Source organism: Lipophrys pholis, assembly GCF_963383615.2.
Source record: "Lipophrys pholis genome assembly, chromosome: 13".
Taxonomy (NCBI): Eukaryota; Metazoa; Chordata; class Actinopteri; order Blenniiformes; family Blenniidae; genus Lipophrys; species Lipophrys pholis.
In genome coordinates, this window is record NC_137632.1 from 23,351,919 (window position 1) to 23,369,518 (window position 17,600).

Sequence of the window (17,600 nt, forward strand, 5' to 3'; positions counted from 1 at the left end):
TAAACATCCAAACTGCTTGCATCTGTAGTGACTCTTCCCATTACATGAATCTGTCTTCTTCCTTAAAATACAATTTCTCCTTTTCCCCATCCAGCTTAAACACATATACCAGGGGTGTCAAACATAAGGCGCCACAACAAAGAAAAATTCTAAAGTTTAATTTTGAAGGTTATCATGGCACTATTTTATCGGTCAGGCCCACTCGAGATGAAACAAGGCTGCATGCGGCCCCTCTACTAAAATGTGTTTGACACTCCTGACATATACCCTTGTGAGGTAAAAACTCAGGGCAACAAAGACACACCTCAACATTAAGTATCAAAGCAATGGGTTTGCCACTTTGAGGTAAACGTGCTGCTCTCGTGTGAATCTCATGCTAAAGCGGTGCAAGACTGTGATAAGTGATAGGTGGGGGGGGGGGGGGGGGGGGGGGGTCACTCGAGCAACAGGGGGAAAAGGGGGCGGGGCAGGATGGCTGACGTCGTGGGACAGTGGAACTCCGGTGGAGAACGGTGCATCTTCCACTTACCAAAGAATCCCAACCAATTCTTTGTACTTGAAAGCTTGATGCCCCACCTTTACCCTGGGCTGTTTGTGTGTGGTATGTCAGAAGACAGTATCGTGGGAAAGTAATCTGTTGTCACATGCACCGATCCCTTAGCCAACCGGCACCTTTGGTCCAGTTTCGCCAATAACTGCAAAACTGTTCTTAGAGAGTCAAAATTCCCACGTAAAGCAATGGTTTTGTCTTCAAAGAACATTCTGTGACAAATAATGACTTCCAGGAGAATCTGTTCCTCTTCTGACTGTACACTCAGTGTTCCTACTTTAAGAGGAAGGGACGATGTTACGACACTAGATGGGTGTTAAAAATACAGCCTGCCTCTTTATGACTAACTTTTATGGGCGTACCCTGGGGGAGATAGGCACGAGGACTGGATGAGGTCACTGGTAATGCTGGCAAAAAGAAAGACGTTACCTAATCCTCCACTCTTGTTTTCACAAAGAGTTCATGAGAGACTGGGGTGGGGGGGGGGGGTTGATGTCAGTATGCAGATATTTGTCCCTAACTGTGTTCTATGGGTGCATGAATCAATTTTTGATATAACAAGTTTTCTCTATTAACCCCTAAGTTAATGAATACATAAATTACTTCTTCTACTCTTGCACAAGTCTCTGTCTGGTCCATAAAGTTTAACTTTGCAAATATCAGCTATATAAATATGTGCAGATTTATCACTGAAAACTGTTCCCAAATATGCGATGACATTATGTTTCTCAGATTTATAAGGCTGCATGTGAACCAGGTTCTGTTTTATGAATCTGTGCACACATGTGCACAAACCTAACATCAACTGCAGTTGGGGGAGCAGTTACATGTGTCTGAGGAAGGTGAAGGAAAATATTAGGTTTAGTGGTAATAAAATGACATTATTGAAAATTCTATTCCTGACTGACTTTACTCACTGATGGCTCCAGAAAACGACAGAAAACCTTGTTTATCTAAGATATAAGAGAAGATTGGACAATCTTTCTGGACATTTATTCTACCAAGCAGATGTTTCCTTCTGGTGAGCGGTTCATATATTAGTTGATTGCTCTTTCAATAGGTTCCTTTTATTAGGTAACTTTGAAAAACAATGCAAACGTTGTTGCGGCTGTTTTCAAAAAGTTGCATTTTCAGTCACGCCGAGCACTGTTGTCGTGTAAATGGACACCCAAAACACCCAAAAAGTTTTTCGTTTTCACTTTAAATATGTCACGTAAACAAGCCCTTAATCTATTCTGTCGTGATAAAATTTGCTACATTTCTGATTATCTATTCAGGTTCGAGCTCCACAGTGCCCTCTGTCAGCCGGAGGGGGGACTTACACAGGTTGAAGTAAGGGGTTTGCGGCGAGATGGGGAATGCAGGGGTTTGGGGAAACACCTCACCACCAACTGTGGGTGTAGGACTGATGGGGCCTCCTTCCATTTCTTCGAAGGCTTCTCGGTAGCTGTGCATATTTCTCTGAAGTTGGAGAGAAAATCGGACAAACTCATGTCATTGAAGACGGAGAAAGGGTGCAGAAACTTCTGTGGACATGTCTGTTTTCTACCTCTTTGGGTCGTCCTCCGGGGTTCATAGCGATGGCGTTGACGAACTCTGGAGAAACGCAGCGAACGGGGGAGCGAACCGGACCCTCGGGAGACAGACCGTCATCAGGGCCGTTCGGCTGCTCGCCGTCACTGGTGAGGCGGCGGCGGGGAAGCGTCGAAGGCTCATCCGGGGACACGACCCGGGCCTGGACACCTGAGCAGGACGTGGAACAGTGTTACCATTCGGCTGTATGGTAACCGGATGTTAATTTTGTCAGACATTATGAATGTTCACTGCACAGGCCACTGGGTCCACTCTGCAAATACAACATGGCCACGCATTTGCAGAAAGCTGCCGGCCTTTAAAAATTTCAAACCGAACATGCAGGTTAATAACTCGATTAAACTCAAGCCCTTAAGTCACAAGAATTATGGAAAACCTTTTGATTCATTACAGAAAGATATATTTTAGCTAGATTTTCCCAACAGAGAAGAGTTGAAGTCCTGGCAATGTGCAACACGAAGTAATGATCATTCCTCCTCTGTGTTATTTTATCAATATTGATCTAAAATGTTACTTATCTAATATAAGTGGCCAGTCCTGGCTGCACCTCAAAGCAATCAGTAAGCTGATTTTGGTTAATCTGGTTTGAGCTGAGAGATCTAGCAGCATAAAACAAACAGGATTTGATTTAAGAGTTTTGTTTTGTTTTAAAGCTATTGTGTGATACTATTGATGGGAGACTTGAAGTAGCAAAGCATGAAATGCTGGCCGAAGCTGCAAAGCCAGTGTAGAAATTTACCAGAGGCACTTTGGAACGAGATGAAGGTGACTGAGAGACAGAAGGAAAATACAATGGGTTTAGAAAACAGGAGGGTGTTTGTGCTCAGGCAGTTCCCCCTCTGGCTTCTCTGAAAACCTTCTTGATGTTTCCAGTTCTTCCTCTGACACAGCGGGATGCATATTATGTTTGAGGGACCTAATGCAAGCTTATAGAACTTTTTTCTTTTTTTTTTCACTTTCGTTCTAAACCAGATGTGGAGGTGTCTTTAGTTGAATTTACACATTTTCTTGGCCTGTAACTGTTTAAAATGTAAAAAGGTTGAGATGTTTAGAGTAGAATATCCACGCCGACCTTAAGCAGCACATAAGCAGGCCAGCTAATAATTCACAAAACCACTTTGTGCAATAAGATCCTCAGAACACAAACTATTTGAGTTTTGGTTCCAGAGAAGTTTAACGTTTACTTTGAAAACGATGTCAGTTTACGAGGAAATCGGACACATGCAGAGAACAATACACAGTGAAGATTAACAATAGCAAGCAGGCGGCCATTCGTGTGGACAGACTTGGAAGTTGGATTGTTATTATGGTGACTGTCAAAATAAAACTGCCAAGTCCGAAAACAGAAAATGGGCTGGGAGTTGTGACACTCTGGAGGCAGACATTGTTCTTATTGTCCATCTACTGAGCATGTGCAGAAGAACTATTTACTACGGCCATTGTGTGTAGTGGCAACCTATATCCACGGAGAGGGAGCGTTTTCGAAAAGGTGCGTTTCCCCCGTTTTCCACGGTGGGAGTGTTTTCAAAAACTTCCATCTTGGTCGCCATTTTCAATGTGTGGCTCCGAGCGCCATTGTCATGTAAACAGACACACAAAACACAATGAAAGCATTTCGTTTTCACATGAAATCGTTGTCATGTAACCAGGGCCCAAATGTTGTATGAACAGATTCAATGTTTAATGAATGAACAACACGACAAATTGTAGTAAATCACATTGTCCATTAATCTATTAGCATACTGTTGTAAACATGCTAAATCAATAGATTTTATGTTTTTGCGTGTCTGTTGAACGCAATAGTGTGTTTATATCCCACTTATAAATCAGCTACCACATTTGTGTGCACACAATTTCACGTTTGTGCCCGTTTTTACTTGTCAGTCGATTGAGCTCAAAGTGGCATTGCAAGTCAAAACTAAGTCCTGCATAATGTACCTTTAATCTGCTTTTCAACACACTGTAAACAGTAGATAATAGTGACCTTCTAAATGTAATAAAGCTCTGTTGTTGTTGTTTTAATTGCTGGCAAATTCCTCCATAAGTATACCAGCGCATGTGGACACACCTTATGATCTTGACTGTTGTGGAAACAGTAACAATATTGACATCAATTCACTTCTGTTTCCCTATAAAGTCACAGGGAGAAAAAAAGAAAGAAATGATAGCAGCTGTAATAATCTGACAGTTTAACAGTCAGGAATGTAGTTAAGCTTCCATCGCCACGCTTGACAGAAAAAATCTGAGGTGTTAAATGGGTTTTAAGTAGGTTTGCTCCAGATGTCGACACAGCCTTCCAAGTGTCGGTTTTTCATTATCGTTACTATTACGCGCATTATATGAACAGAAAGTAGTCAAAGAAAGCCAATTATGGCAACTGTCAGGATGCTTGCCTGATGCAAAACGTCAAAACTGTTCAAAAACACACCCCCAGAAAAACAGAAAACACGCCGACCATCACACCGGCCCAGAAACTCCAAACCAGATGTACCCAGGATGCAATGCTCTGCAGCTCTGTCAAACACGATGCTGTTGTCCTGGCGACGGCTAATGGCTCACAGCTGGTACGCCTGGTAATCCCTCGCGGTGACTTTTTTTTTCTCTCTCTCTCTCTCGCAATCTCCTATTTCTCAACCATTTAAAAGCTAGTTATCGTGGCAAAGAGTCTAAAAACATAAACCTGACAGGTGATCCTGTGGGTTTCTATTTTCTTCCAGGAAATAAAGTCATAGTTTCCAAATGTGCCCACCTGCAAGTGAGAGGTCGTTTAAGGTATAACCAATTGAGAGTGCATTCCTGAAAAACTCTGTTGAAACCAATCGAAGAACTGATCTATGACTGGAATCTAAACAAAATATTCTTTTTATGTAGGGAGTAGGTTAAATATAGCCTTTAGTAAGTACACAAAACCGAAACAGCAGTCTATGAAATATAGAAAACTCTCCAATATGCTCATCTTCAATCAAACAACCTCACAGAAATGTTCTCCTTATTCACTAATTAGTGCATCAGCAGTTACTATTGCATTAAACTCCCGTTTAATGGAGGAGAAGCTCCTTATCTACCTTGACCTAACTCAGTTATACTGAAAGCAACTTGAAAAATGTCTGTAAGTAACATCTTTCTACAGCAGCTGGGATGTATTGACAGATCTAAATAAACAATAAAGTAGTTGTGAGCTGGCTCAGAGTGCCACTCCAACACGACATACACAACATCTCCAAGGGAAAACAGAAAACTTTTATAGCCTTTGCATGCTTATTGCATAAGGAGTATGAATTAGGCTTAATGGCATTTAAGGAAATCTTCGTATCGGTGCTCGGTGTGTACTAAAAGCTACGTGTACGTGTACTCGTCCTTTAAAATAGTGGAATCGGTGCACCCCGAGTTGAGTCAAAGAGGTTAACTGTGATTGATTATGACCTCGATTCAATTCAGTTACTCTGAGATTCCTCCTACCTGAGCAAATAGGAACATAATTCCTTCCACAAACACTTTCCACACTCACATAGTGCAAAAGACCAAAGGAGCCTGGAAACTTTCTGTTCCCCTCTTTTTCATGTCGTAGGTGGTTTCAAATTCTTTATGATCCGCTTCGGGGAGAAAAAAAACTGAGCAGCGACTTTTCCCTGAAGGTCAGGCAGTATATAAATGTCTGTATGACTGCAGATATAATCTCATTAGAGCTTTACTGTGGCTTTACAACACCGATGTTTAAATTTGACGTAGTGTTGCATCACTACAAAAGTTCACTGCCATCTGTGGTGAAGAGGCCAGACTGGCCCCCTTTCCCCACAATAGTCCCGTCTACATTGCGGTCAGTGACTCTCAGCGGACACATCAGGCTTTAGTGATGTTTCCAACTAGGACTGTGGTCGCTCTCTTACATTTGGTGGCTTTTGTCTGGCTTTGTAAATCTTGAAAAAAGTGTGAGTGGAAAGAAAAAAAAGCTGGCTTGAATGAAGGCAGTGTATCCTGGCCTTGGTATTGTTCGCAGAGTTTGGCAAAGCGGATCTTGTGACATGCACTCTCCTGGCAAGGGACAGAGCCTCCTTTGTTGCCTGTCTCATTCTTGTGAAACTTTAACATTAACCAATTTTGTATTTTCTTTTTTTTACTGTACCCTGTACGCCGCAGCAGGGGTAATTCGACAACCTTGAAGAAGAAAACTGCAACTCAGAACAAAGAGGAACGAAGGGTGAGTGTGTGTGAAGGGACGTATCAGTGGTTAGTTCGATGACGATGCTGCTCGATGATGACGGAGAGAAATCCAAGGGCAAAGGGGAGGAAGTGACACAAAAACACAACAAACAAGAAGTCATAAAGCAAAGGTTCACCGCACTACAAAGCAAAGCAGAGACACGCACACACACACACACGATGGAGAAACACTCAGAAAAGGGCCGTCCTTTTAATCTATTGAGTGTCTCTTCACACAGGATGGGAGAACCAACCCGAGAGGGAGTGAGAACCACGGTGCTCAGACTGGGAAGAGGTCATGCTGGGGATGACACGTTGGACCCGAGCCGAGTACTCTGGGTAAAGAGATGAGCGATGAAAGGAAGGAGAACGATGAGGATAAAACTGAAACAGACAGAAGATGAGGTATCACTTCGAACAAGGACGGAAGAACAGGAAAGATAGTGACGCTCATTCCTCTTTCCAAAGACTGGAATCGACATCGGACTATTTCTGCCACTAATTAAGTCTCGATGGAAAGTCTAGTGTGGACATTTTACCTCATAAAAACTATAAACAGCAGTTGCTTTACATTGAGAGGGCAGTAAAAGGAAGCGAATACACTGTTGATTCTGGAAAAGCTCATTCTGCCGTCTGTTATCTCATGTTGACTTTGTTCCATTTCTTGCTGCTCTGGAGGATGTCTGACGGCCTTATCTAGGGACAGTCGACCTGTCGGACTGGAGAGGACGCTTCCTGCTGGAGCCCGAGTGATGGGGACTGATGAGGTGACATTCAGGAAGTGAGATAAAGGCAGAGCGGTGCTTTTCCAACAGAGATGTGCATACAGTGCACGGCTCAACGTGTACTCCCCACGACACAATCTTGCCTGTATTCAATACCACAAAAATGTGAAAAGTAAGGTAATATTAGGGAAAGTGTTTTTTTCGGAAAGCGACACAAACATCCCAAAAGTCATTATTCATGGCAGAAATCTGGAGTGGTCAACAGAAAAAGGGTGGAATGTGAATTGATGAGTCCAACCCAAGATTAGAGACTAATCTTAAGTCTGTGTTCACACTGATAGTGTTGTTCCTCGTTCTGGACTATCACAGGAAAACAGAAGGGATTGCACTATGGTCTGGGTTGCTTCGCGCTCAGTCTGATACAGTGTTTCTTAAGTAAAAAAAGCATTCTTACTGAAGAAACACGTACTGTATCAGCGTACAACCAATTGGAGGCTTTTCTGACACGCATTGTGTAATAGAAAGCAGATAATTTCCTCAATTCTGATGTGGGCCGTGCTAACAGCACTCTTAGAAACACAATGGGGATTATTGATAACTAAGAGCTATCAGCTGGCTATGAAATGTAAACACGTGCATGACGAAGACCGCCTCAGCACATGTTATGAGTTTACGATATCTTTGGTCTGTGCTTCGATCACACTTTAACTGAACAGTTTTGTTTAAAGGGGACATATCATGCTAAATCCACTTTTTTAGCCCTTAAATGCATTTTGGTGTATATTTAGAGTGTTTAGAAGTACAGAAAAGTTCAAAGTAGTCTCTTCAGGTGCTCCGTTGATATCTTTATATTCTGTTTTGGTCATATTTTGCGATCGGTTTCGATTTTTCTATTCTCTATTACGTTTTTTGAACAATGACGTCACAGTATTCTCAGCGGAACTGCCAAATTAGGACATCGACGTTTCGAGCAATCCGCCATTTTTGTTTCTCGCTGCGATTTTGTAGTCCAACCGAAGTTACGAGAGGATAAGTCGAAATGTTCGGTTGTTGGATGTAGTAACCCACAAGCTTCGTTACACCGTCTCCCAGCATCAGAACCTTTTCGAAGTGCCTGGTTGAGTTTTATTTTTCACAGAAATGTACCCACATCTGTGGGTAAGGTCATTTTTGTGTGCGCGAATCACTTTAAGGACGACTGCTTCAGCAACCTCCGCCAGTATAAAGAAGGATTTGCCGAAAGACTTGGTCTGATTGAGCGGTCAGTTCCTTCTATCTATGGAGACGACGAACAGAGCACTTCGGTAAGCTGTATATAACGCTAAAAAGTGTGATGATAAGACGTCCCTGTCATTGTTTTGTTAGCATTAGCAGTTGCACCGTCTTCATATGTTAGCGCTGTGTGCTCGTTTTAGATTATAATGTAACTTCTGTGTTAAATAGTCGTTGTAATACAGGCAGTATTGTAGTAGTGGGCATGGATGGAGAAGTTAGTGTAAATATAGTAACACACCATTGCGTTACATCCATATGAAGACGTTGTTCTGAAGGTGCATCATCGTCATTTTCATCTCGCTCCGCCGGGTCCGACTCTGGCTCCAACATGTATGGCTGGATGGACAAATCTTCCGTTGTTGACATTTTGTAAATAATGTGTGAATATAAAGTTTCTGCGCCGCTAGATAATTGTATCTGTTCTATCAAACTACAAAGATGGCCGAACAGGGTGACGTTGAACCGAGTGTGACCTCTGCAACCTGGAGAGGAGGAGGGGTATGAAGTGTGTCATTTGCATTTGAAGAGACCGCCCCAAAACGAGTTGCTCTCAGAAGCACATCAGAAAAGGGGTTGAAAAGGGGCCTGTGGAGCTCTAATAATGAGGAATTCAGACCCAAGCATTGCAGTTTCGCGTTGTATAGACCACAACTGTATGATTTATATGTAAAAAGGAAGGATTTAAAAGCATGATATGTCTCCTTTAAAGGACAAGAGACTTCGGAGATACTGGTATCAGTCTGCTTGTTGATGAAAACATCATGGTTTGGATGGTATGTTTCTCCAAAATGTGCACCAATAGAGCAAATACAACAGGACTCCCTTTACAGAACTGTTACCTTCTTTTAGAAATGCACAATAACTGTATACAAAATGTTGTCTTCTTGTACGCCTGCATACTTGATGTGATTTGAAAGTGCAGATGTAATTATGACACAGAATTAATGTATTTAGGTTTTTTTTATTTTTGTCTGATTTCTTTGACTTTGTGACGATGTTAGGTAGGTATTCCTGGCACAATTGAAAGTTGTAGTTTCACTGTTAACTGCATCCCTACAGATTGATAGTTTTGGTAGTTTGATCCATAAACTCAGCAATAATAGAAAATTTCAAGTATAAAATGTTAAATATGTTATATTTTATCTTTCGACAGATTCTATTCTTAAATACATCTATACGATCCCAAAGGTGCCTTTGGTGTGCTGAGAAATCTGAAGGTTCAACAGGCTGTGCCATTTGGAACTAAAATCGATCCATCTTTGAATGTATGTCAGATTCATTGCTTTTGCAAATAAATGGTGCAATGAAGATGGCAATTTGTGTAACTTTTACAGAAAGACTACAGAAAGCTGTGAGATCACACAGATACCTTGGAAGACACAACCAACTACCACAGTTCAAAAAGGAGATAATGGAAGTTATCTTAAGTTGATCTTACCAGCCACTCTTTGAGCCACCAGACCTTCTACGTTGAAGGCTTCATCAGGCTCGCTGTCTCTCGCCTGGGATGCGGCACTCGGACCAATCTGGACCTCGGACACAGACTGCTGCAGCGTGGATGCTGGGTAGTTGGACATGAGCTGAAGATGACCACCGACAGCCAGTGGGATTTGTGAAGAGATACTCGTTGCACTTGTGTCAGACGTGTAGGGTGCCTGAACAGGTGCAGGCTCTGGTGTGCTCGGCTTTCCAGGTGACATCTGGGATGGTAAAGAATGGCTGACGTGGCCGGACGCCGGGCCAGAGAAGTGGGTATGTATGGCATCATCGGCCTGGTAGGAGGGCCTGGTTTGCGTCTGGGAGAAGGACGGCTGTGTGGTCACAACATTGTTTTCCCGCAATGGAGCACTTTGCGATTTGGTCACCAGTGTGTGACTTGGTTCCAGGTCCAACATGAGAAGATTAAGGGTCTCAATTGATTGCTCGATCTCCTGCTGGGAGGCGCTGTTGCGATTAGGGAACTGTGGCAGGCTGTGGTGGCTCGGCAGTCCAGCTCCAGCCGGAGGTGGACTGAAAGTCAGGCCTTCAGTTACGGGCTCCTCGGGTACTCCAAACCGCTGCCAAACATTGAGACCACGTTGGACGGCGTCCCTGCTACTCGTGGTGCGGGCGGGAGCTTGCGGCATGGACTTTGGCTCTGCCCCAAATGAATGAGAGCGGTACATGCTGCCGTTCTGCGTTGTCATGTAGTTACTCATTATATCACTTTGGTTCGAAGTGACAGGTTTTTCAGACATGCCAAAACGTGGTTGGATGGTTTCCAGAGGCTTTTCTGGGACACTGTGCTCTAGATATGGCACATGGTCTTGGCCATTGATGAGGGACCCAGACTGATAGTAGAGGTCAGCCGGGGTAGCCCGACCATCCGTGGAGGAGAACGTCCCGAGACTGTCCACGCTGTTGCCCTCTTGACTGTTGGGCAGCTCATCATCTAAAATATCGGTTTCACGGTCAACGCTTCTGTGTCCATTAACATGGACCTGAGCAGGCACCAAGTGAAGCATCCCCCCAACAGTAGACGTTGGGGTGGACAGGTAGGCCTGTCGGTGCATGGGCCCCTCCAAGCCACTCAGCAGCTGCTCTAGCTCCTTCTTCTCCTGGAGACTGATGGGTTGTTGGACGGGTTGGACGTGGTGAGGGACTGAAGGTAACTCCTCGCCTACAGGAATGTGTGTCTGGCTCACCGTGGAAGCCTGAGGAGCTGCTGCTGCTTCATCGGTGCGGTCGGTTTTAATGGAGGCAGTGGAGTTTCCTGAGTCGCTGCTCACTGACAATGCGTGGTCAACGGTTGGCAGCGCATGTTCCACAGCTGTGGGCGGAAGGCCATTCGATGTGACTGTTCCCTCAACGGATTCCTTTTTGCGAACTTTGGCGTAGAGGCTGCCGTCCAGAGGTCCTTCGGTATGGATAACTTCTGGAACAAAGAGGGATGACAAAGTCTCGTTAGAACTGGATAACATTTTAACCACCAAAGCCTAACTTCTCAACATCACTTTAATATGAAGTATTGTTATAACCACAGTGGCTGTGGCTCGGTTGACAGAGTCTCTCAATCGGAAGGTTGCAGGCTTGTAAGTGTCCTTAAGCAAGACACTAAAAACCAAATTACCCCCAATGGATGGATTGAGCACCTTCATTGCTGTGTGAATGGGTGAATGTGACTAACAATGTTAAGTGCTTGGAGGGTCGCTCAAGTGGTAGAAAATGCTATATAAGTTAAATCAATTGACTATTTACCATAGTCAGTTCAACCACACAGAAATTGGTAAAGAAAATATTTAGAAGTTTCCTGATGCATGTAACCAGTTTCTATCATCTGTAACCTTGAATACCTGTAATGTCTGAAGATAAAGTTTGGATTAATTGACAACATTCACAGTGTTGAACAGACTGAACTTAAGACATTGTAGTTCTGGGAATAAACGCATATGTATCAGCCTACATTACAGTAACTGATACAGTATATCAGTACTCCTTGTTCTGTCATTGCCCTCTTTGGGATTCATTAAAACATTTAAAAGTGCAGTGAACCATCGAAGAGAAATGTGGGTATCAGGAGATCGCGTGGGCACAACCCAAGCAGCTGCACTGAAATTAAATACTGGCTCAGATCCACCTATTCTACCAGCTTCAGGAAATGAGCAGGGTATGTTCAGCACACTATGTGGAATAAACTATGAAATCACAGCAACCTGCAATGCATTTTCTCATGCCAGCAGCATTTAATCCATACCACCTGAGAGAAATGGGTGATGGGGGGAAAAAAAAGATGAAAACAAAAAGGAAAACTGTGAACAGAATTTCTATTAAAAATGAATTAAAACATTGAATTAATCTTAATGTATTTGTAACATCAAGATGCATTGCTGAACAGAACATGAACACATGACTCTGGTGGAGTCACGCACAGTCACAACTGAGTCCGGTAAAGAGGAAGCGGGTTGCCCCGATCAGGAGAATTTAGTCATCACTGGAAAATCCGCCTCACTGAATGAGGAAGGCCCGGAGGCTTTTCCTGGCCCATGAAACCCAAAGCAAGACAAAACATACCATGATTCCCACTGAGAAGGTTGAAACACACACATGTAGAATGACATCTATACGCAAGCTTACAAACAAGTTTTTCCTCTCTCATCGAGCCAAAACAGAGCTCTGCCTCATACTGATTTGTCGATGTTTTTATATCATCAACTCCAAAGTTTTGGATGATGTAATGTGAAAAAACCAAATTTAGTTACAAAATTGACACGTAATCTTTGCGTAATAAAAACATCATAACCTCTAATGAGGCATGTCCTGAGGAACAAGTCAGAGAGAGAAGCTGCACAAAGAAGCTGTCTGTGTCCGTAACTTATAGATATCTCCATCTCTGCTTTAGTGAATACGGGGCTCTGTAATGGAGCTCAGTGGTTGGGCACTGCAAGGTCTCCTCGACTCGCCCGAGGCAACTTGCCAAGGGAACGGCGCGCTGTCGTGGCTGTGCCTTTCAGACTGGTGGAAACAAATCCAGCGGCTGACAGTTCCAAGAAAATAACGGCCAATGTTTTCTGCTACTAATCTGTTTACGTGAGTTTACTTTGGTTTGCTGGTGGACAGAACAAACACGACCACTTTTTCAAGTGACAATTGGAAGCTTTTGTTGAATTCTGGTGTCCGTACACAACGTTTACACAACAACTGTTTGGAAACAGGTCAGAATGTGGAACTTTTTGGAAATGAATCGCTCCGTCTTGACAGTGATGGAAATGCTGCACATGCACACAATGGCCGTAGTAAGTATTTCTTCCGCACATACAGATGAACAATAACAACAATGGCGGCCTCCAGAGAGTCATGACTCCCAGTCCATATTCTCCTGGGACTTGGGGTTAGGGGGTCTGAGTCTCAACACTCAAGTATGAAAATCTTAATGTTTTCTCTCGTAAAAAGTTAGCAGGTGACAGACAAGACTCCAAATCGAGTAACGCCACTCATTAAACAGCTCAAGTACCAAGTGAGTATCAAGATGTACACACAGCCTTAGTGCAGCAGTCATGTCGACAAACATAGACATAAGTCATGAAAGAAGAACCCTGCTCACTTTCTCCGTTTCACGACCTTCACGTTCACCTGATCTGCCACATCCTCAGCTACAACACCGCAAAGCACCTCCTGTAGGATGTTTCCCTACCTGTGTGAGCAGCGGATGACAGCGCTGTCCCAAGATGAGCGTGGGGGAAAAGCCCTGCAGAGGAGCCCCGGGGGTGGGAAGTAAAGGATTACAGCTGCAGTTAGGAGTTGGTTTTGGCTCCAGTCCCTTCTTCTCCTCCTCCTCCTCCTCCTCCTCCTCCTCCCTTCTCCTGAATAGTTTTCTGTCTAGCCGGAGAGCTGCTTCTGTTGCTGCCGTGGCTCCCACTGGTCTAAAGGCTGCCCCCGCTGTATGTGCATATGTGGGAGGTCTATCACAACAGCCTGTCTGATGGTGCATGGGAGAGATGGGCGGGTGGGGGCGTAATGAGCCACTAAATTCCACAGGGTGTGAAGTTTGATGGAAGGACACATCACTGACTTCCTTGACACACAGCTTGTTATGAGGCACGAGTCCAATAACCTTAAGAAGACCCTTTCACAGTAAAATTTGATCAGCGTTCAGTAAAATCTGAAGCGTCCCCTAAAATCCATAAGAAAAAAAATATATTTTTTTAAGTGACATGAGTACACAGTCAAAACACTAGTGTAATGGAAAGAGCTACTCGGTCCAACAACACTCGTTTAACAAGCTCTCTCTCAGCGCAAGGACGCAGGAGAAAACTCCACCCTGCTGCAGACAGATGGCGAAAACAGAAAATTTGGAGTGGCTGAAAAAACCCAGCTCTGTGTTGTGTAGAGTATGTAAAGTAAAATGGTAAAGGTTGCAAACGGCAGGCATGTTCACAGCAGTAACGCAAATGTTCTTCAAGCCTCTTATCAAACAACAATCAGTAGAAATTAGCACTTTATTATGATTACAGAAAACACCCATGATGCAACAGCTATAGGCGAAGTCTTTAGGACATTTCACTGTATTTTGCTCCAGAAGGTTTAATTGAAATTGGCTTATTCTTGAGACTGTAATAATTTTCTCTAGTTTAGTTTTGTGAAAATATCAAAATTTTTATCACATATACCCTGCGCTACAAGAACAACAAAAAACTTTAAAGTTTTTTTTTTAAAGATTATTATGGCACTATTTTACTGGTCCGGCCCATTCAAGATGAAACTGTGCTGGCTGTGGCCTCTGAACTAAGATGACTTTGACACCTCTGCTTTTTTCGTTCCAGCCTTATAATGTCCGTCAGGTCCATCAGTGATGACAGTAATGACAGCAGGTATTCCAGCTGTGCTATAGAAAACCCCCATTCGTCAGCTTTCTTTAACTTGGCCATGTCCTCACTTTAGACACGACGTGACTTATTAGCAGACCCCCCAACCCATTAGTACTATAGGATATCTAATCTGTCACTTTACACTCGCAGGATTTTGTTTTTAGCAAAGGCAGACTATTTATGTTGTGGCTGCTTCTGTGTGTGCTGCTGTTTTCATTTGGCTAAAATGAGCTCACATAATCCCCCACAAATAACCTTTGACAGTGTCCCTTCGTTTGATAAGAAAGGGCATGTGTATGCGTGATATTCTACACGGTGAGTGCCTCTGCCGGTGTGTTTTTACACACTCCGCGGGAGGTAAATACTTGCTGTGCGATTCCAGGCACATTACTTAGAGGAGAATGTTTGCCACGGCCGACCTCGTAGGCCTGACTAATTATACAACAGGAGGAGAGAGTGAACCATGTCTGGACTGACTGGTAGATGAATAAAAGAGGTCCACAAAGTACAAGAGTTACTATGACATCACTGTGATAAGAAAATATAAAAATAGGTTTGTTAGATATGTGCTCTATGGAATACCTAAGTCGTGTTGATGGAAGGTGCTGCTGGATATTTTGAGGCTCGGTGCTCCAGATGGTGCAACTGTGTGACCTTTTCATCTCCGAACTTTGAGCTCTGACCCCTCGGTGGCAATAGATCCCCCATTCACAGTGGACATGGCATGTTTCCCCATGTAGCGAGCATGTAGTAACACACGTCTTAGGGGTGGGTGTTCCAAGCCTTTTGTCCACAAGCGCGGCATTAATAAAGAGCAATGGTGAGAAACAACTTCTGGGAAAACTCTCAGCAGTACAAACACTGACAGCAAGACGAAAATAACTTTATAAGCACATTCAGATTTAAGAAGCTGAACTCAACGGCGTAACAGTATATAAGTATAGCCTGGTGCCATATTTGGTTACAGTTAATGACTGAACTATTGATTTGGCTACAAAGCATGTATTTGCTTTATGTCGGCGCTCAGGGACACTCATTAAAGTAATGCTACGGTCTCGTAAATGATCTACACAACCCCTGAGTTGGATTAATTATCTTTGTAAAGACCGATTTAATAAAGTCGATGAGGGCAGCCTGATACAGAAACACTTGTCATGCCAGCATATTTCTCGCTGTGAGGCGACTTGGGACACGACTGCACAGCACTGCAGTTTTCAGCACAATTTGGCTAATGTCAACAACCTCAAAACACTTCAAATGTAAGTACAGGAACTTGTTGTTGCTTAATGAACACTCACTCCGCAACTCATTAAATATACATGAAAGTTTACTGCCGATCGATGAGTGTGAGTGCGGACTCTTTAAGATCTGGGGAGGCAAAGAACAAGGTAATGGAAGGTGGTTGGGAACAAGCAGGACAAAGGTATCGATCACTGTTCATCACTTAAGCCTGGAATAGTCTGCAGGTAGTGCTGCAAAGAATATGCTATACAAACACAAAGTAGCACTAGAAAAAAGTCATACATATTTAAATAAATCTCAAATGACACTGCGACGCAACACTTGGTACGAGTAGCCTATAGCACTTGCTATACAACAGAAAGAGTAAACGCACGCGCGCACGCGCACACGCACACACACACACACACACACACACACACACACACACACACACACACACACACACACACACACACACACACACACACACACACACACACACACACACACACACACACACACACACACACACACACACACACACACACACACACACACACACACACACACACACACACACACGCACACACACACACACACCCGTGATATAAATCACCCAGACGGCTCATCCATGCAACGCATCATGTTTCACTCTGGATGAGGCTGTATCTCAGGAAAAGTCATCAACGGTCGTTAGCAGCAGGGTTGCGAAGGGAAAATCCTGAGGGCCAAATGAGGAGAGCGTCCGATGAGCTGGCTGCACCCATCCCATTCTCGAGGTGAGGAGAAACTTTGCAAGCTTCGGTCTGGAGTGACTTCAGAGGCAGAACCACATGGTCTTGATAGTTTGCGCAGATCCTCTTCGTAAGACACTGCCGTCAGCACTTGTTCCAGGCAACATCTTGGTGAACACTTGAGAAACAAAGTTGTCATGCTCCGTTACAGATGCATGGATGTGTATAATTACGCAGTGTTCTGAATGAACGCTGTTGCTCTTTACCTTTTAAGAAAGTTACGTAGAGAAAAGGAAGAGTACTCTAGATCAATGTGTCCCATAAAAAAATTCAAAACCTTTATAAGGCTGTTTCCCAAACCACAATTTGGAAGTGGAAGGATTTTTTTAACCACTTTTTCCCCCAATTCTAAAGCCCCATTGACCCAACAACATTGTCAAGTGAAGCGGCAAAACCTTTGTTGTGTTTTGGTTATCTGTTTAACCGACAACGGGGCTCTGAACCACTGAAGATGCAACTTATTGAAAGTGGCTCCACAACTGCAACTTTTCGAAAACCCTCCAACTTCATCTCCATGTAGACGATGAACATGCTTGTACTGAGCATGCTCATCATGGCTGTAGTAAATAATTTTTCTGCACATGTATGAACAGATGGACAATAGTAATGTCATGACTGCGAGTCCATATTCTCCTGGGATTTGGTAGTTTTAGAGTTGACAGTCACCGTAATAACAATCCAACTTGCGTGTTGTTCTGTGTGTGCAAGTGTGTCTGGTTTTATTACAAAAGCAAACAACAGCACTCACTAGTGGCCTGGCATGTTAACTTCATTGTTTTCAGCGTTTCTGCCATGTTTGTGTAATGGGATGTTGTTTTCAAAATCTTGCCTTGTAAATGCAAAACTTTTATGAAAGAAAAATGCAAAAATGATGCGTTCTTACTTGGAACTTGATCTA

General features: G+C 43.5%; 1 protein-coding gene across 5 annotated transcripts in view; it reads right to left on the minus strand.

The window, feature by feature from the left end:
• The window catches only part of tns1b (tensin 1b), a 173,071-nt gene that overhangs the window by 11,536 nt on the left and 143,935 nt on the right, over window positions 1-17,600 (minus strand). For all 5 annotated transcript variants that reach the window (XM_080478485.1, XM_080478486.1, XM_080478487.1 and 2 more), the window contains 4 exons: window positions 9,782-11,257; window positions 6,598-6,678; window positions 2,100-2,293; window positions 1,873-2,011 (listed from right to left, as the gene is read on the minus strand). In XM_080478485.1, the coding sequence (XP_080334611.1) occupies window positions 1,873-2,011; window positions 2,100-2,293; window positions 6,598-6,678; window positions 9,782-11,257 (1,890 nt within the window). The remainder of the gene's footprint in view (window positions 1-1,872; window positions 2,012-2,099; window positions 2,294-6,597; window positions 6,679-9,781; window positions 11,258-17,600) is intronic.